Raw genomic sequence first — 19,976 nt, 5'->3', positions numbered from 1 at the left:
GGATTATAACTTGCAATATCTATCCCCATATTAGCCTGGAATAGCAGTAGTTTGCAGATGCCAATGGTTCTCGTTTGTTAATTTGACTAGTCTCTCCCAAACTAGTCCTGAAATTGCAGTCCTCCTCTAGATTACTATGGTATGTCAATGGGCCATATTGTTCCATCCTTTTATTTAAAGCATAACTTCTGGTTAACTTTAATGAGAATTAGGAATAAGAAGTGATGCCTAACATGGCCCATAGTTCCTCAGATCAGAGGCAGAGATGTCCTATCCTATACCTGTGTAGCATCATGGCTTAAACACCCCCTCGCCCCCCATAAAATTTAAAATGTCATAATTCCTCAAAAGCTGTGCCTACAAGGAATAATATAGTCTTTACAGAGCCAACATTAAAATTTATTAGAGGGTAAATGTTATTTTAGTCATCTAAATGACAACATTGCCTGATAAACAGAGCCATTAATATCAACAGTAAAAAGTAGACCCAGGGTCAGCTCTTATTAAACCTCCATAACTCCAAAAATCCAATACTGAGTAAGCAAGTTTTTTAGAAAATAGGCTATTCCTAAAAACATTAATAAAGGATTTGAAGGCACGAGTTAAAATTAAATCCAGGAACATTCATATTATGGCAGTTTGCTTTTCAATCAGATGTAAATATTTGACTTTTTTGTCTAGAGAATATGCCATAGCTGTTTGTAGAATGTATTGTATATTTGCAATAAGCTGATAAAGTTCATGACAACAGCATTTGTTTTCCTAAGTCTGCCTAATATTTGAACTTCTAAATAAAATTGCATTAAATATGCCTTGGCTTTAGGAGCCAGTATAAAATAATGCATTTTCCATGTATACCTGGATACACTTGACCTATTTTTAAAATGCTGCTTTAATAAAATGAAGTATATAGAAGAAAAATATTAGGTATTCTGCTGTTCAGATTTTGCTTTCTGCTTTCCAGAAGTTTATCTTAAATCTACAAGTGTGTATGCATCAAAATGTTGTCCTCTTTCTTTGTTTGATCTGTTGGACTACCTTAGAACAGACTGTGCGTGCACATGTTTGATATGATGTATTTCGTAGACGACACACACATGCATGCAAAGGTATGTTACATGTAGTCTAGTTGTAGTCTACATGTAGATCCATGTAGTCTAGTTTTATATGTGTCAATGTATACAGAAAAAGTAATATATGAGCTATAATACTATATACAAAGTCTTATCTCAAGCAGTCCTGATGAGCTCAGAGTAATTATGATGCTTAAATTGTTTGAATTATGTAATACATCTTTTTTTTCAAGCAGGATTGTGAAGGAATGCTCTTCCCTTTGTGAAGAATTTACATCCCATATGGTGATCCATATGGAAAATTTAAGGCCCCAATCCTAAAAGGCATCCAAGTGGACCAACCCATATTCCCATACAGAATCACATCAATCCCAAACGTATTGTGCTCTCTTTAAAAATACGGTGACCCCACTTTTCTGACATCTTGCATCATCAGATAGCTCCTCTGCCAGATTTATTTCCTAAATTGTGGTAAGCACTTTGATCCAAGGCATCAAAGTCTCTGTCTTTCCTTCTTTTTTTAAAATAGAAGACCTTGAACAGAAACCATAGTAGCATTGTTCAAATATGCTCTTTCGTTTTTTTTATACCCCCAAATATGGGAACTTCCTTAATCTGCATCCTGGGTAGTCCAACAGATCAAACAAAGAAACAGAAGACAGATTTTTGATGTATGCATAAGGGGGAAAGAGATTAGAGCATCATGTGATTGCAAAATGCTCAGCAGATTAAAAAATGTTTTGAAACTTTCAGAGAAGTCTTTCAAATGGAACTACATGTTGGAATAATAGTAATCCCTCCCCTGCCCCCTCCAGGGGAAGCAAAAAGAAAAGCCCTGTTAGTGCCTTTTAAGAATGGCTATTACGCACAGTAATATTGAATTACATGTAGAATAAGATAAAAGAAAGACAACATATTGCTCTCTTTCTACTCATTATAAACAACTCGACCACAGATATTCAACAGTTAAGCATCAGCTATTGCAACCAGTTGTGTAATCACCACTAAGAGAAGTAATGCCATGACATCTGCCCCTAGATCAGGTTAGAAAATAGAAACCATTTTTATTAATTGTTTTTCCTTTATTGCCAACATTTGACATTTTCTCTGTGCCCAATTTAACGTTCTTGAAGTTACCATTTGTGATTTTCCTCTCATTCACACTGATGTAGACCAGGGATGACCAAGATACAGTCCACGGAGCTGTGTGATTTGGCCTTGGAAGCTCCCCGCAGGTCTGGAAATCTGGCAATGGGGGAGCAGTGGTGGTGTTAATTAACACTACTGCTGCTCATCCTGCCACCACATTTTCAGACCTCTGGGCCAGATGAAACAGCCCCTCAGCTTAATCCTTCATGCCAAATCTAAACCATGGACCAGCCTCATGCCACTCATCCAGCCTACATGGCCAGATGATACAAGCAATACAGACCAACAAAACTCCACTGATTTCTTTGCTGTTCTTCTTGGTTTACCTCATTCTGGCTGAGAGCAGAATCAGGCTAAAGGCATTATACATCCTTATAAATCTCAGTGGTCTCCTTATGCTTTGCTTATAGAAATCACAGTGAAGAAAACGGCCGTGTCGTGGGGAGACAGTTTGTAGGATAAGATCCTCTGCTTTTCTTTGTACAGCAACAATATTTATATGGTTGTCAGAGTAGTAAATACACTGTTGTTGAGACAACTGGTGGTTTTCATATAATCTCATTTTCTCCTTCCTACAAATTTACCAGAATTAGATCTGTTGGTCTAATCCTTTTCATGCTTGCTCCCTGGCCTGAGATGAAATTATGATTTTATAACCGTTTTAACTCTTTCTCAAGATATATGAAACAAATCAGGGTGTGTATGGAAGGGATTAGGGTAGAGGGAGATTTGTGGCCCAGTGACTCCCAGGATTGATCCTACAATGGTCATTTATCCATCACTTAGGATGGTATCCAGAGCTATAGTTTAGTCCAGTGAGATGACCAACATGAATGAAGATGCAAAAAGCTGCTGTCACTCACAGCCTCCGGAGAAGTGCTGAGATCCACAATATCCATATTTTTTCCTGTTTTCCTTTTTCTCTGGGGGAAAATAAGCTCCTAAAGTCCTTGAAAAGATGCTGTTTACTTCCCTCCTCATTCTTGAACAATCTGCTCTCCAAACTGTTATGCCTGTAAGAAAAATATCCCAAGAGCTGGGGCACGATGCCGAGATTTAAGATCCACGTAGGACTTAGCCAAATAGAAGTGAGGGTCTGAGAGTGACTGTAAGATAGATGATCAACCTGACCAGTTGCACAGTTTAAAAAAGATTTGTTGTTCATGGCTGCTTTCAAAATTGGAAGCAGCATATCCATGCCGTGCTTGGGGACAGCTATTAGCATGTGCAGAATGACAGTGCCTGTGAGCCCGGCTGAGTTAGCCTGTCCCCGCAGCCCTGGCTACACTGGTTCTGGCTTAGAAGGCATCCTGTCCAGTGCATTGCCCCATGACAGAAGCTGCTGCTGCTGGAGACAGGCTATGTAATATTTTTTTCTATGTTCCTTACTGGTTAGAAGGCAGATCCATACTTCATGTGAATTTTCAAAGCACTCAAGCATTTTTTGAAGCATTTCCTAATGAGAGCTTTCAAAATAAGCTCTCATTAGGATACAAATAAGTGTCAAATAAGATAGTGAACTTTAGTCTATTAAAATAGCAAGGCAGTGAGGTTGTTCCGCATTCAGTACCGAAGACAAGTTAATGTAAATAATTTTATCTTTTGATCATGTTTGTCAGCACTTTGGTCTTCTCTTATGTTGACAGACACACTAGAGTTGTGACCTGACTGTGTTAAGTCACTGATTCAGGTAAATTCTCTAGTTCCCATAAACCTATATTCCAATACAAGAAAAACTGTGTGTTCCAGGTAGGAAGAAAAAGAAGTGGGAGGAATATTTGGGCATTTATACATGCGCCCCAGGAGGAGGGGCTTCAATTAGAGTGGGTCTGGGAGCCATTCTAATTAAAGTACCCGGAGCATCTAATTTATCAGTGCCCCCACACTTCAAAATGTCAGCGAGGGTGCTTTAACTAAAGCTTTAGTTAAAGCACCCCAACCACCATTTTAAAGTGCAAGGATGCTGATACACAAGACACTGGAGTCTGCTGGAGTACAGTAATTACCACACTCCAGCAGACTTGATTAATCGAGTCTACTCCAATGCACTGTAATTATAGGCATCCTTGCATAGAATCATGCAATCATAAAAAATGAGGGTTGGAAGGGACCACAGTAGGTCAACCCCCTGCTCAAAGCAGGACCATCCCCAACTAGATCATCCCATCCAAAGCTTTGTCTAGTTTGATCTTAAAAACCACCAAGAATGGAGATTCCACCACCTCTCTGGGTAACCTGTTCTAGTGTTTTAGTATCCTATTAGTGATAAAATTCTTCCTAATATCTAACCTAAACTTCCTTTGCTGCATCTTGAGATCATTGCTCCTTGTTCTGTCATCTGCCACCAGTGACGACATGTAGAGGGTGCACGGGGGTGGACATGCACCCCCTGAGAGCACCAGTGCACCTCCTGTCAGGCCTCACTCCCTGTTTAGCCAGTGGGCAGGGAGGGGGAAGGTGGGAGCACCAGTGCCCACTCTGCGAGCACGGGCCAGGGAACGGGACTGCCATCAAAAGTGGCTGCGCTGCTTCCGGAAGTGGCTGCGGGACTTCTGGAAGTGGCGTGGCTGCTTTTTGGTGAGTGAGATTGGCCCCCCGCCGGCCAGTGGGATCAGCTGCCTGGGGACCCCCCCTCCAGCCAGTGGGATCAGCTGTATGTGCTCCCCCCAACTCAAGAGGCACCAGTCACCCATGCATGCCACCACTGAGGACAGTTTCACTCCATCCTCTTTTGAACCTCCCTTCAGGTAGTTGAAGGCTTCTGTTAAATCCCCTCTAAGTCTTCTCTTCTTTAGCCCAGTTCCTTCAGCCTCTCCTCATAAGTCATGTCCACCACCCCCTCACCATTTTTGTGGCCCTCTGCTGGACCCTTTCCAATTTATCCACATCCCTTCTGTAGTGGGGAGCCCGAAACTGAACACAGTACTCCAGATGTGGCCTCACCAGTGCAGAATAGAGGGGAATGATCACTTCTCTTGACCTGCTGGCAGCACACCTACCAATGTAGCCCATTATGCCATTAGCCTTCTTTGCATCAAGAACACACTGTTGGCTCATATTCAGCTTATTGTCTACCTGGTCTACTGTAACTCCCAGGTCCTTTTCTGCAGAGCTGCTGCCCAACCAGTCTGCCCCCAGCCTATGCTGGTGCATGGGATTGTCCCGTACTAAGTGCAGAACTTTGCAGTTGTCATTGTTAAACCTCCTGAGATTTCTTTTGGCCCAATTCTCCAATTTGTCCAGGTCACTCTGAATCCTAGCTCTACCCTTCAGCGTATCTACTACTTCCTCCATCTTGGTGTCACCTTCAGACTTGCTGAGGGTGCACTCTATGCCATCTTCCAGGTCACTGATGAAGACATTGAACAAAACCAGGCCCAGGACTGACCCATGGTGCACTCCATTTGATACTGGCTGATAACTAGACATAGATCCATTGATTACTACCCCCTGAGCTTGATGCTCCAGCCAGTTTCTACCCACCTTGCAGTCCACTCATCCATTATTTAACTTGCCTGCAAGAGTGTTGTGGGAATCTGTATCAAAAGCCTTGCTGAAATCAAGGCATACCACAACTCCCTGTGCCCACAGAGCCAGACATCTCATCATAGAAGGCAATCGGGTTGGTCAGGCATGACTTGCCCTTGGTAAATCTATGCTGACTGTTCCTAATCACCTTCTTCTCCTCCAGGTGCTTCGAAATGGACTCCTTGAGGATCTTCTGCATGATTTTTTCAGGGACTGAGCTGAGGCTGACTGGTCTGTAGTTCCCTGGATCCTCCTTTTTCCCCGTCTTAAATATGGGCACTATGTTTGCCCTTTTCCAATCAACCAGGACCTCATCTGATGGCCATGAGTTTTCCCAGATGATGGCCAATGGCTCTGCAATCACATCAGCCAACTCCTTCTGCACTCTTGGGTGCATCCTATCCAGCCCTAAGGACTGTACATGTCTAGCTCTTCTCAATAGTCCCTAACCTGTTCTTTTGCCACTGTTGGCTGTGAGAGCTGACCTTGCCCGTGAAGACTGAGGTGAAAAAGGCATTGAGTACTTCAGCCTTTTCTGCGTCCTCTTTCACATGTTTGCTTCCCCCATTCAGTAAGGGATCCACATTTTCTTCTCTTGCTACCGACATACTTGTAGAAATCCTTCTTGTTACCCTTCACATCCCTTGCTAGCTGCAACTCCAATTGTGCTTTGGCCTTCCTGACTTCATCCCTGCTTGCCCAAGCAGTACTCTTATACTCCTCCCTAGTTGTTTGTCTAAGTTTCCACTTCTTATAAGCTTCCATTTTGTGATTTAGTTTACCGCAGAGCTCCCGGCTAAGCCAAGCTGGTCTTCTGCCATACTTGCTAGTCTTTCTGCAGATTGGGATGGTTTGTTCCTGCACTCCCAGTAAGGCTTCTTTATAGTAGAGTCCGCTCTCCTGGACTCCTCTCTTGCTCAGATTGGCTTCCCAGGGGATCCCACTCATGAGTTCCCTGAGCGAGTTAGTCAACTTTTCTGAAGTCCAGGGTCCCTACTCTGCTTTTCTCCATCCTTCCTTTCCTTAGGATCCTGAACTCAATCATCTTGTGGTCACTCCTGCCCAAGTTGCCATCCATTACCACATTCTCCACCAATTCATCCCTGTTTGTGAGTAACAAGTCAAGAACATGGCCCCTAGTTGGCTGCTCCAGCATTTGCACCAGGAAGTTTTCCCTGACACTCTCCAGAAACTTCCTGGATTGTCTGTACATGGCTGTATTGCCTTCCCAGTAGATGTGAGGGTGATTGAAGTCCCCCATGAGAACCAGGGCCTGTGATCAGGAAACTTCTGCTGGCTGTTTGAATAAAGCCTCATCCACCACTTCCTCCTGATCTGGTGGTCTATAGCAGACCCCCACTACCACATCACCCATGTTGTTCTTCCCTCTAACCTTAACCTAGAGACTTTCAACAGGTCTACCTCCAGTTTCATACTGGAGCTCTGAGCAATCATATGGCTCTTTTACATAAAGTGCAAATCCTCCTCCTCTTCTCCCCTCACTGTCCTTCCTGAACAATGTATACCCATCCATGACAGTGCTTCAGTCATGTAAGCTATCCCACCAAGTCTCTGTTATTCCAATCATGTCTTAGTTCCATGGCTGTGCAAGGACTTCCGATTCTTACTGCTTGTTTGCCAGGTTCTGTGTATTTGTGTACAGGCACCTGAGGTAACTAGTCACTTGCCCTGATTTCTCAGGAAGTATGAGAACACCTCCCATAGTGCCCCCTCCTGCTTACTCTTTCTCCAGGTCTCCCACTTCCCCAATTACCTAAGGGCTTTTTTCTCCATTCCCCAGTGCACCTATTTTAAAGCCCTCCTCATCAGGTTAGTGAGCCTACTTGCAAAGATGCTCTTCCCTCTCTTTGTCAGGTGCATCCCATCTCTTCCCAGCAATCCTTCTTGGAACAGCATCCCATTATTGAAGAAACCAAAGCCCTACTGGTGACACCACCTGCACAGCCAGGTATTCATCTGCAGAATGCAGACATTCCTGCCCAGGCTCTTCCCTTGATTGGAAGGATTGAAGAGAACATGACCTGAGCCCCAGACCCTTTCATCATTGCACTGGGAGCCCTGTAGTCATTTTTATTTGCTAAGGGTCTCCCCTGGCAATATCATTGATGTGCACATGAATGAGCAGCATGGAGTAGTAGTTAGAGGGCTGGATGAGTCTCAATAATATCTCCATGACATCTTGGGTCTGGGCAAGCAGCAGACTTCCTGAGAGAACAGGTCAGGTCAGCAGATTGCTTCCTCTGTTCCCTGTAGAAGGGAGTCTCTAACCACCACCACCTGTCATTTCTTCTTGGTGGTGGATGTCTTGATCCTTCCTACCTTGGTGAGGCCTGGCCTGTCTTCTACCAATGGAATGTGCTCCTCCCTCTCTGTTGCTAGGGCTGTATATCTGTTCTCCAGAAAAACTGCTGCAGGTTGAGGTGAAGGTTTCTGCTTACTGCTAGAGATCACTATCTTGTAGCTTCCACCCTTCCACGTCCTTTCTCTTCTCTAGTGCTGCCTCTCTGGCAATTCTTCCACTACAGTCCTGGAGGTCTCCTCCAGCATCAACCTGATGAACTCCTCATGGAGGAGGATGCTTCAGAGCATCACCACCTCCTCCTGTAGCTCTCTTGCCTGTTCCCTGACAGACACCACCAGGAGGCACCGCTCACACTGCAAGCACCCCCTGACCTGACTGTCACTGGAAGGAACCTGCAACCCACAGTCCACACAGTGCTGAACTCAGACCTGGGTGGTAGCCTCAATGGTGAGTAGTCTTGCCTGGACAGAAACCTCACAGGTGTAATCAGAGGCAGTGGCAGTGACTCTGACATTGCAACATCCTCTAGCCATTTCCTTGGGTCTGTTTGAGCTGCCTTCTCTTACTGCCCTTCTTGCAAGCACACTTTCCCTAGCAAACTCGCCTGGAAGCTGGCCTATTTACTGCTCATTTGCCTCCAAAGTATCCTTTTTTCCTGCTTCCTCACACCAACCTGAAAGGCTCTTCCCTCAAAAGGTGGTGGGGGAGGGGGAGAGCAAGCTCGCCTGTGAACTGCTTGCAGACTGCTTACCCTGTTTGCAGCCCCTGGTCACTGGCTCCCTGGTTGCTCAGGGAATTTCCTTTTATACCTTGCTGGGCCTGGACTGGCTCTATTCCCTTACTAGGTCTTGTCAGGCCCAGACAGCAATCTCTCAGCCAGCAACACTCTCAGCTTCTCAGAGAACACGCCCCAAACACACACAGGCTGTGAAGAATCCCTCCTTGGTCTGCCTCACCTCTGTATTGAGACAGGCCAGTCCCCTCTGTGTTTTTTCAGACTGCCTGGTTTCGGTCAACCTGGTCACCTAGGCAGCTGAGCCTGGTCACCTACGTGACTGCGCTGTGAAGATTCCTAAGGGAATGGGGAGATCACTCTTCCCTTCCCTGCAGCAGACATTTTGGGAAGGGGACAGGCAGTCATTTTTGGGAACTCAGAAGGATGTACCTCCAGAAAAGATCTCTGGAAGATTTGTGAGTAGACATCTAGGATCTGGCCACTAGATTAGAACTAAGTATTTTAGTTGTGTGTTAAAAAGGTCCCCAAACCCAAATTTGATGAAAGGCTCAATTTATTCTGTATTGCTCAAGGTGTTTTGTTGTTCTCTAGCCCCTCCCATTCCCTTTCTTTCTGATCAATAAAAGGCTATCTGGCTCAGCACGTCTAGCTGTGAATGCCTGAGAGGAGAGGAGTCAGAATGTGTTTTGCTTCTAGGAGTGTTCGGCTGTTTATTAACTAATTCAGTCCTACCTGAGAATATCTTGGGAGGCTCCAGGCTTTAAGGAGAACCCAGAAATACTTCCGGGGACAAAGCACCCCTGAGGCTCGCTGGGTCTGTGTACCCCAGGCTGCACAGTGTCCTAACAGAGACCAGTGCCTGGGTGGTGGCAACATTACCCCAGGCTTGTGGGAGGTCTCCAGGAAGGGGGACGGCTGGATGTAGGCACCCCAGGGGAGACTCCCAAAGTATGGTTTTGAGCTGGGCACGGTGAGGTTGGTGACTCAGCATAGTAGCACCCCCTACTGTCCCGCCACACAGCCCACCAATCAAACACTTAGGAAACCAAAGGCACAGGCAGCTCTAGTTCACTTACCTTCCCTGGGCACGATCTGGTGCCTGGTGCTTGGTTTCTCTTCCGCTTCCTCCTCTTATTCTTCTTTCCAAACTGCCCGCAAATTCTGTTTGTAGCCTGTGGTTGCTGGCTCCCTGGTTACTGGAGGAGGGGAAGCCATTCTTTACATCCCATAGATACCTGTATCTTTCATCAGTTACATAAACACGCTATAATTACAGCGCATGGGAGAAGCCTCACTACATGTGTATAGGTGCACTTTGTTCCTAATTTGAGCTCAGGAAAATTTTATTTGGATTTGGATTTACATGTTTCTGTTGCCCCTATGGCTGAGATCTACAAGCTGTTCTTCAGGAGCAGAGGTATGAGTTTTTCCATACTTATGGACCAACCTACAAGATCCAAAATTGTGGCTAGCATTATGTTGATCAGAGGCATAATGACATGGGCAGGTGCCCAGGGAAGCTGCCACACACAGGGACAGTGGCCACTTCCACATGCTGCCAGCATGATTGCATAGCTGTAGTGGTAGCTGTTTCCCCGCCTCCACCAAGTTGGTGCTTGGGGCAACTACCCTACCCTAGTTACATCACTGGCATTGTTTAAGAAATAAATGGTTTAAGAAGCTGAGATAGTTTAGTGCCATGTTATTTAACAACTCAGTCAAATAGAACTGTGTATAGAAGTCTATGAAAAGCCCCTTGAGGATGACAATAAAGTGAACTCAGTGACCATGTTCTAGCCCATGCTGTCCCAAATCTAAAAGGTCAGTCATTTGGAATATTTAGGGCTATTTTTGCAGAATAAAGTTTGCTTAGCTCCGAAGCTGTAGGGTAGGAGACACAAATACTGTATATACAGGAATGAACAGAAAATAAACTTAGGTCATAAACCCTTCACGTGTGTGTCTTACTATATGTTTGGGTACAGCCCATCAAAATGGAGTCCCAATTCAGCTGGGCCTCGTGGGGGTTAGTGTAATAGAAAGGTTAATAATAATAACATTAACCATCCCCAAAGCTGACAATTGTCTTTGCTTCTTAATCAAACTTTCAGCCGTTTGTGAGACTTCTGGAATAAAACACCTTGTCCCAGCTGAATTAATTACACAGCTAAAGTTAAGAAGGTGCTTAAACAAAAAAGTTGCTGAAGATGGAAGATGGAATTATGGTTAAAACTTGGCATGTTAGGAATTTTTGAATTTGTGCTCACTTTTGGTTTTGCTCAGTTCCAGTGCCTTTAGTTGCTGACTCGGGAAAATGAGTTCGTTTTTCAGTGAGCTGGGCTACATTTTTATTAAGAAAATGATAATGCCGAGGAATATATGTCCTAAAGAGGTAAGAGAGAATCACAAATCAAAGTAATTGCATTGCTGCAACACAGAGATGATGAAAACTATAGAACTTCTGATAATTCAAAGCTTAGCTAGCAATTTTCTTGATTTTTTAACAAGGACAGAATTTTGACTTGGACCCCTGAGTAAATAGACCCTTTCCTCAAAAAAGGTTAACTTATCATAGTAATAGAGAAGGAAAGCAATCCAGTAAACACTTAGAATTAAAAATTGTATTTATTTGTTGGTATCTTTAACGGATAGATAATCTTACCACTTAAAATTTGTTTTTTAATGCCACTTCATTGCAAAATAAACTTGATTTACTCATTTGAGTGAAAAAATAACTACCCTATATGGTGCAAGGCAGTGGTAAGCAGTGATACTGTGAGCTAGCATAGTGTTAGCACAGCCCTTTGAGCAGACAGGCAACTCTGTCAGCTTATTATCCTGGGTGCAATCACACACCCACATGTCTGTTTCTGGTTTCAGAGCTCATATGTGTAAAGCTAGATCAGGTGTCTTAGCACAGTGCTGGCTTATGCCACACAGGCACAAGAAAACAGAACTGGAAGGAGCTTCCCAGGCCCCTGCATTCACAGGCAACCACTGACCCAAGGATTCCTAAACATTGTCCAAGGAAGGCTTTGACTTTCAGAGGTCTGAAGTATCTGCAGCTTTCATTGACTTCCATGCAGAGCTCAGAGCCTCTGCAACTCAAATTCAGGTCTTCATTCTAATTTAAATTTTTTTTACATTTTTTCTGGTAGCAGGGGAGAAAAATCTTTTTCCAACCAAGGAATAATGATATATGTAGTTACTTTATGTAATGTATGTACTTTTCAAAGAAAAGAAACTAGAAGCACCCAGATGATATCTATTCAGACTCAGAGCCAGGCATTTTTTATGTGTGTACAAAAACGGGGACATTACTATCACGTTGAATGTAACCTTTACACCCTTCAGGACAGAAGTATATTTTCTTTTGCATTGGTACTACACAAAGAATATTCTAAGTCTGCAACAACACCATGATGAATCAAGTGATGTAGAAATGTGTCCAATAATATCTGAGCTGGGACTGTCAACTCACTGAAACTTTGCTGAACAGCTATTATATAGTAATAACTTTCGGTAGCTCCTGATGAGATCTGATTGGAAAGCAAGTGGTTTTGAAAATAGTGGTTTTGATCATTTAAGATCTGACAAACCTTTCCAAAGAAAAAAACCACTGAAATCAATACATTTCCATGAAAGCTTCAGCTTGACAAACCAGTATTTTTTTGGATTAAAAAAATCATTAATAAACAATCGCAGACCACTTTGTGACTGATCTTAATATTACTTGAGCCAAAATATATAAAGCTATATAAACCATTGCTCATCCTCTCAGGCTTCTGCTCTCCAAAGTATTGTTATATTAATAGGACAGGATGCTTCAGCAATTTGAATATATGAGTCTTTGGATCTGGAAGACTCTATGATGAATCACTGCTAGAAAGTACACTTTGTACGTGAACAAGAGCATTAGTCATTTTAGACATGGAACAAGATTTCTACTACAACCTACTTGCCCTTGTTAGTATCTTAGTATCTTCCTGTTCACCATTGGTGCAAATACCATCCTGAGCCAAGGGTTTCTTGAAAATACAGATGGCCTCACTCACGAGAGAATTATGGATGGACTTAAGCACCTTTCTAGATAGTTTCTGCCATACATTTACCCTTTGCATGAAATCATTCTGCATGAATTCTCCATTGATATCTCCACTGATATCTTCTTTTATAAAGTGTGAGCCCATTAAAACACAATGTTTTACATGTGTGAAACATATTTATATCAAACACTTCCATCAGTCTGCTCTTTGCCTGTTAAATTCTGAAAAACTTGAATATGCAACATTAAACAATAATTTTCCAGCACAAAAGCTCGTATCTTCTGATTAGCTTCTGGATGGAAAGCTTTCCAAGACAATTACAAATCAAAGATCCAGAAACATGTTAATAGTGATTTGGAAATTTGTAGGGTTTATAGTGAGGAGGCTGTGCATTAATTCCACGATCGTCTGTAATGTCATGAGTGGTTGATTGTCTGTTTGGTTCTGTTTTGTTTTTGTTTTTATTTTTTGTTTTTTTACCTGGGTTTTTTTTTGCCTTTAGTAGGGGATAGTAACAACAAAGAAAAAATAAATATACTCCATATTAGACTTGATGGTCTGTTCGGTTTCTCTGTCATCTTGCACGTGTGGTATTTACAAGGATTCTCTTTGTCAAGTTGATTATCAGTGCTTGTTGAACAAGATTGGCAGATTGAAAATAATTATGAATAAAATGCCCTGTCATCCCTGTTAATTAAATTGCATACTCTTGAAGAAGAGTTCATCTAAACTGGTTCAGACACAAGAAGGTGGTGACTAGGGAATCTATTCTAACAGAAATTTTTAAAATGCCAAACCTAATCAACAGGAGTTGGCACCGTCCCTTAAGCACATTCCTAGCCTTGATGTCATGAAGAAATGAGCTGCCTTGCTTATAAATGGGTTGTCAGACAACCTAATTTTGAATTACCACCTTTAATTATGCTACTGATATAATTTGCTATGATAAAATTAGTACAGATGGCCTCTGGTTTAGTTTTCCCATTTGAATGCAATATACAATGAAGCTGTCAAAAATAAGAAACTATTAAAGGAATATGCATTTTCAAAGAATCCATTATTCTACATGCCAAATGAATTGGAGCCCCCAATATCAATCTTATCCCCATTCAATAAATACAATAGCTTCAAAATAATCATAGTGTGCAAAATACCAAATTACAGCAATATGATTCTGTATGCTACAGTTGTGTATTAGCAAGATATTTGTTGTGTATATTTTCCCTTGAACAGTCATTACCTTGACTGAGATTGTATTAGGAAAATCCACCCAAATTATCAGGCTCAAATAATGTTGAGGTTCTCAACCTAAATCATTGGTAAATGTCACACAGGAAACCTGTAGTTAAAGCAGTGACTTGAACTATCCTTCCTCTCCAATATATGAAGCTATTCTTAATATAATTCAAACTCATCTAGGATAAAGACCATTCTTGAAAAACATTTTGTTCATTTTTAAATAGATTTATACAAATGTGTTTCTACCAATTTCTATTTACTGTTTTACTAACAGTGACTTGCAGCTGAAATTCACTTGAACAAAAAGTACACTTTGCTTTATGTTTAAATGAAGTCTGTGTTGATCAAAAGCAGAATATATCTGTAGTAGTTAAGTCAATCACTGACAAAAATCATTCATACATGTTGCAGGCAGTAGGGCATACAACTTGAACAGCAAATCTTGAAGAATTTGTTGCAAAGAACAGTTAGAGTGATCCACAAGTTGAAATTTGTTTCCCAAAAAAAGAAAAAGAAAAAAGCCCAAACTTGTAGCTAAAATTGACAAAGCAATATAATGCAATCTATCTATGAACTACTGATGAAGAGTGTTAAATTCACTGTCAGTCAGTCTTCCTGGGTAGAGCAACAACACAAAGCCTATGCATCTTTTTAAGTCCCACTTAAATCCTCTGCACCAGGGTGTCTTGCACTCTAAATTTAGTCATGAATATATTAGGGTGTTGGATTAGCAGATCAGTGATGTGATGCTGTGTGCTAAATCTAGTAGTCCTATTTACGCAGTCTCCCCACAGGTCATGGCTCTTTACAGCTAAACAGATAACTGGCCTTCATGCAGCTGGAAAAAGCAAATATAAAAATTGTCCACAAATTATACAGATAATCCATCTCCAATGAAGACCTATCCCCCCAAAAATCAGTTGCAAAATCTTTCTTTTTGAAGAAAAAGCTGCAGAAAATGTTCTTTATAAAGAAATTTAACAGTTTATTAATTACAATAATTTTCTCTTGTGGGTTTAGCAACAATTATTTATTGTACATTCAGACTTGTTCTCATTCCATGCACTTTTAGGATCAAGTCTAGACCCTCTGGTGCTACAAGAACTAATGCCATTCAGTTGCAGTGAGGGTATTGAATACAGTTTGAATTTTGAATCCAGGCAAGGATCCAGAGTTTAACATGATAGGAAAAATTTATGAGCAGGCCCCATTTTCTGAAGCATAGAGGATCCACTTCTATGTCAGGCTTTTTTTTTTCTCCTCCCTGCAGGGTGACTGTCCAAGGACTTATGCTGCCTGCTTTAGCATGGTCTAGAGTGGTCTCCAGGTAACAGTTCCTCAGCTGCTCTGTGGCCTGAATGGATGTTCCTCTTGCCCCTGAGCATCTGGTACTGCACAGTCCAGCAACTTCAATCAGGCACTGCCTTCTGCATTTTCCCTTAACATTGACAGCAGCGTAATAAGTACTCATGCAATCTGTACAAGACAAAAGTTATTATTATTTGAGACTGATCACAGATGTTGAGAAGAGAAAGAATACAACCCTGAGAATACGCCCACCAGCTGTTTCTAACATTTCTTTCCCCAGACTTTATTGTTATTTTATTTTCTCCTTAAAAACTGTTTAATTGAAGTGTTCACTTATGTAGGAAAGAAGATAAGTAACATAAAATGTTTTCCCATTGATACGTATTTTTTTTACATTCAGTGGCAAACACTTTAGTGTACTTCCTCTGCCCAATGACACATTGCATCTCATTTTTGCAATAGGCAGAAGTAACCCAGCCTTTGAAAAACACCTGAAAAATAAAGACAGAGCCCATACACGCCCTTATCAATTGGACTTTTTCATTCATAAAAAGTTTTATTTTTCATGTTTGGAATTGTTAGTAAAATTACAAGGCAAGAATCTAATCCAGGGAAGCAGTTACGTTTCTTGGTTCCCAGTCTCATCTGAGCCCTCAATAAAATATATCATGGTTGGTGGTCCCTGTTCAAAAGAAGGCCCAGTCACAGTATAGGTATGATTCTGTTACTTCTTCTGCAGACAGAAGTGCCCCCATTATAGAAAAAGAATTGCCCTCTAGGGCTAAGTACAAACAGTTAAAAAGCCCAAGGCTGAATCAGTTCAGTCTTTGCAGGTTAGGAGAAGCTGCATAGCCTGAACTGATAAGCAGACATTCACTTTTGATTCTGGAAATGCAGCCACATGCCTGCAGTGGCCCAGACTAGAAGCCAGGGGGTGCTAGAGTATGCCTCCCTGCTTGGCTGGAGCAGACAGCATGGGCCAAGGTTATCCTGCCTACCCTGCAAGGGGGAGTTGCAGGGGAGGTGCAAAGCATCCTGCGGTGCTGGGGTCCCCCCAGTGTACCATCCCACACTCCTGCCCCCTCTGCTCCAGCTGCAAGTGGGGAATAGCCTGCCGGGGGCTGCTGATCCTCTGCCAAGCAGACCCTGGCTAGGGGCCCTTGCAGGTGGGAGAGAGGATTTAAACCCCCTCCCTCCCCTCCACCTGAGCCTGCCAACCCACTTCCCCTTTCCTTTCCCCGTTGCTCCAGCAGGGAAAAGACTGGCAGGGGCTGTCCCCCTCCCCCTCAGCAGACCCAGCTGTGGTCCCCTGCTGGGTTTCCCACCCCCACCCCATTGTCAGCCAGCCTACACTGCTCTGGCAAGGGAGTGGAGGCGTGGGTTCAACCCTGGTCTTCGGAGCAGACAACACAGCCCAGCTCAAGGCTGCAAAGTATCCTGGGATGGTGAGGAACTTTGATTTAACTTGAAGCAGGAAATGATCTGGAACAGAAGTTTCATAAAGCAGTTTGACCCAAATCAGTTAAGTCTGATACTATATTCAACCAGCTTTTTCTTAAACCAGTTTTGGCCATTTTGAAACTGGTTTATGTGCACTGAACTTCTAGTCTGTTACAGGTTTAAACCAGTTTCTGATCACTTAAACCAGTTTATATGTAACTTCTGTCCCTAGTCCTGTTGTGTTACAGATTTGAACCAGTTTCCACTCACTTATACGCTTTATGTGTAACGTATGTCCCTTGCCTAGAGGTGTACAGATACCTATCTTTTCTTATAATGAGCACTTACATAGTCACAGGGCTAACAATTGCTCCTTCACTTTAGCTTGGTAATTCAAAGTCGGTTGCAAGCTGCGCTTTGGCCAACCAATAGTGGACTTTTACCCCATGAATTTTATAAGGTCCTTATGATGTGTCTGATTTATGAGTCAGGAAGCACTCAGTATACTTATCTAAAACTGTTAGCTTGCACTAATTTTTTTTCCTTTTTCATAAGTACAAAATTGACACCTGATTGAAATAAAAATGGGTATTTCCTGACCTGTGCAAAGTAAGCCAGGAGTTGTTTTGATTGAATGATTTGTACAATAATTTTGTTTGTTTGTTTCCAGTCCTGTAACTTGGTGAAAATATATGGGATCTGATCCACAACTCTTATTTAATGTTTATTCTTCTGAATGCACTTTGTTTGCCTTGGACATATTTTTCCCCCAGTGCTTAAAGTTCACACTGTTTTGTCTCCCACTGAATTGATGGTGCTCACTACCTCATTACAGGACTACATACCAAACCATAGCACCGTTTATCATCCAGGGGGAGGGCTAGACCCTGCAAAAAGGTTTTTATTATTCCTGTTATAGCCCCCAAGCAATCCTCTGTCAGGCTTCTGGCAAACCAGGACACTTGGGGCCTAAATTTGGATCTTCTACAGCTAGCTTGCCAATAAATTAGCAGGGCGACTGAAATAGTTTCTTATCAACACCATCAAAAAGTGTTTCTCACTGGATGCACTCAGCAATATAGTTTGCAAATTGCAGTGACAACCTTATGAGGGAAATTGAAGACACTAAATGCATCTAACGTCTCTTTCTCTCTCTCACTTTGCGAATGCAGTAGGTTCTATAGAATTACAGCCTGCACTTTGGACCTTCTGAGGTTCATTGATTTCACATTCATTTAACTCCTGCAGATGCTCTGATTGCCTTGGAAATCTTTTTTTAAAAGGTTTAATATTCCTGATGTTCTGCCACTCTACTCTTCACAGATTTGCTAGCTGAGCCTCTGTGCCCAGCATCATTCAGCATAATGTAAATATGTTTCACTTAATTTTGACAAGGATCATCATACTTGTTTTTCTGCTTGAAATAGAAGTCAACATCATATGCCTTCCCAGCAAATATGGACAGTAGATCATAACCAAAATGAAATCTCAACCACTGAAAGACTCTTCCTCAAACAGAAAAGATATGTGTTGTTGAATGAAAGCTGAAACCCTTCGCTCTCATTTAGTTCCTCAAATAGGTTTTGCTTTTGTTCAGGCTTCCTGTATTTTTTTAAACTTGCATATGTGCATAAGTTCACCATGACCAGCAGCAACCATTGCTTAAACTTTATAATCATGTGGCAAAACAATAAAATATCTGCAATGTATTTCATGGACAAAGATTCCAAATTATCAAACTTTTTTCAACAGGCAAGCAGTCCCACAACAGGAACAGCTCCCAGGAGCCAGTCCCGGCTGTCTGTCTGTCCTTCCACGCAGGACATCTGTCGGTAAGTGTTGAACAAGTCATTCTGATCTGCTGGTCATTCACTGTTCATTGTCTTTATCTAATAATGTGTAGCTTTTGCTTCTGCCTAACATAATTCATGCATTACACAGTCTTGATTTTCTTTTGATGTTGTATTCTTTTTGTTTTTCCTTTTATAGTCTTATTTTTCTTTTAAATCAAAATCCATGTTTCCATTTTCATGTCTCATTTCTTTTTTTGCTTTCTCTCTTTCTCTTTGCTGTTTTCCATCCCTCTTCTGTGCCTACTGCTTTTGTCCAGATCTGCCACCTTGCATGATGCATCAGAAGATAAATTTGAACATGCAGCCTCTGTCATGGTGTTGACCCCTTCTAGTAGGGAGTCTGGTAAGAAACAAGTGAAACGAAGGTTTAGGCGGAGAAAAGAGACTGGTGACACTGGTGAGCATGCAGAAAAGCAAGGAAAGGGCAAAGACTGTAAATTGCACAGTAAGGTTGCAAACTCCAGGTGGAATGCACTTCACAAGGAGACATCTGATTCATCATCTTCAGATGATAGTCAGTGGGCACAGGCTAAAAGGAGATCCAGAGAGAAGGTCAAAATGCCCAGGAGAGAGAGAAGGAGCAGTAGATCTTGCAGTAACCAGGACGGGTCCCCAAACAGTAAAGCCTTTGGACTTGTCACTCTTGGGACAACAGGGAAAAAGAAACAAGAGGTGTCTGATTCTGATAACCAGACTTTAAATCACCGGAGAAGAAAGGTGTCAAGGTGTAAAGAATCTTGCTTTTTGCAGTCTTCAGTGTCCTCTCAGGAGGCAAGGAGTTCCTCAAGAAAATATGGAAAAAACAAAGGGAAAAGCTACCACAGAGATCTGCAGACTTCATCTTATCTTAGACCAAACAAAGATCTCAAGGAAGGCTTTACAGAGGGAGGCTCTGGCAATCATGCTCTGGGAGTTCCCAATAATGAAGTACCTGTTGTGCCAGGGCCCAGTGTGACTGATGCTGTTCAGAAACCTCCTGTTTCATGTGATGACTGGTCTGATGATGTAGAATCATGCAGGTTAGTCTCTAATAAGAAAGATTCAACATTACCAAAAAGGAATTTCTTATTGCTATGAATTATAGATGTGCCTTTCACCTGATCCTTGCTACCACTGGCATCTCTTGTGTACCTACTTCTTGGTAATTAATTTCTAGGGACTATGATACATTACACACATGCTTGACAAAGAGATTTCTAAAGATATGGCACCTTAAAAACAAAAGTAGCTGAACTGAAATATGTGGGGGGGGGGGTTTCTCCCCTAGAAATAGTGGCTTTT

General features: G+C 42.2%; 1 protein-coding gene and 1 long non-coding RNA gene across 5 annotated transcripts in view; one reads left to right on the top strand and one right to left on the bottom strand.

Moving 5' to 3' along the window:
• Nucleotides 1–19,976, top strand: part of MARCH1 (membrane associated ring-CH-type finger 1) — a 548,671-nt gene that overhangs the window by 477,748 nt on the left and 50,947 nt on the right. For all 4 annotated transcript variants that reach the window (XM_019521737.1, XM_019521739.1, XM_019521740.1 and 1 more), the window contains one exon: nt 18,595–18,674. In XM_019521737.1, coding sequence (XP_019377282.1) covers nt 18,595–18,674 — 80 coding nt within the window. The remainder of the gene's footprint in view (nt 1–18,594; nt 18,675–19,976) is intronic.
• The window catches only part of LOC109300869, a 13,614-nt gene continuing 8,743 nt past the window's right edge, over nt 15,106–19,976 (bottom strand). The window contains exon 2 of the long non-coding RNA XR_002098349.1: nt 15,106–16,084. This is a non-coding gene — a long non-coding RNA (uncharacterized LOC109300869). The remainder of the gene's footprint in view (nt 16,085–19,976) is intronic.

This window comes from Gavialis gangeticus, unplaced genomic scaffold, assembly GCF_001723915.1.
Source record: "Gavialis gangeticus isolate Ggan-Ray unplaced genomic scaffold, GavGan_comp1, whole genome shotgun sequence".
NCBI classification, from domain to species: domain Eukaryota; kingdom Metazoa; phylum Chordata; order Crocodylia; family Gavialidae; genus Gavialis; species Gavialis gangeticus.
The sequence above is the reverse complement of the archived record's forward strand: the minus strand, read 5'-3'. Positions and strand labels throughout refer to the sequence as shown.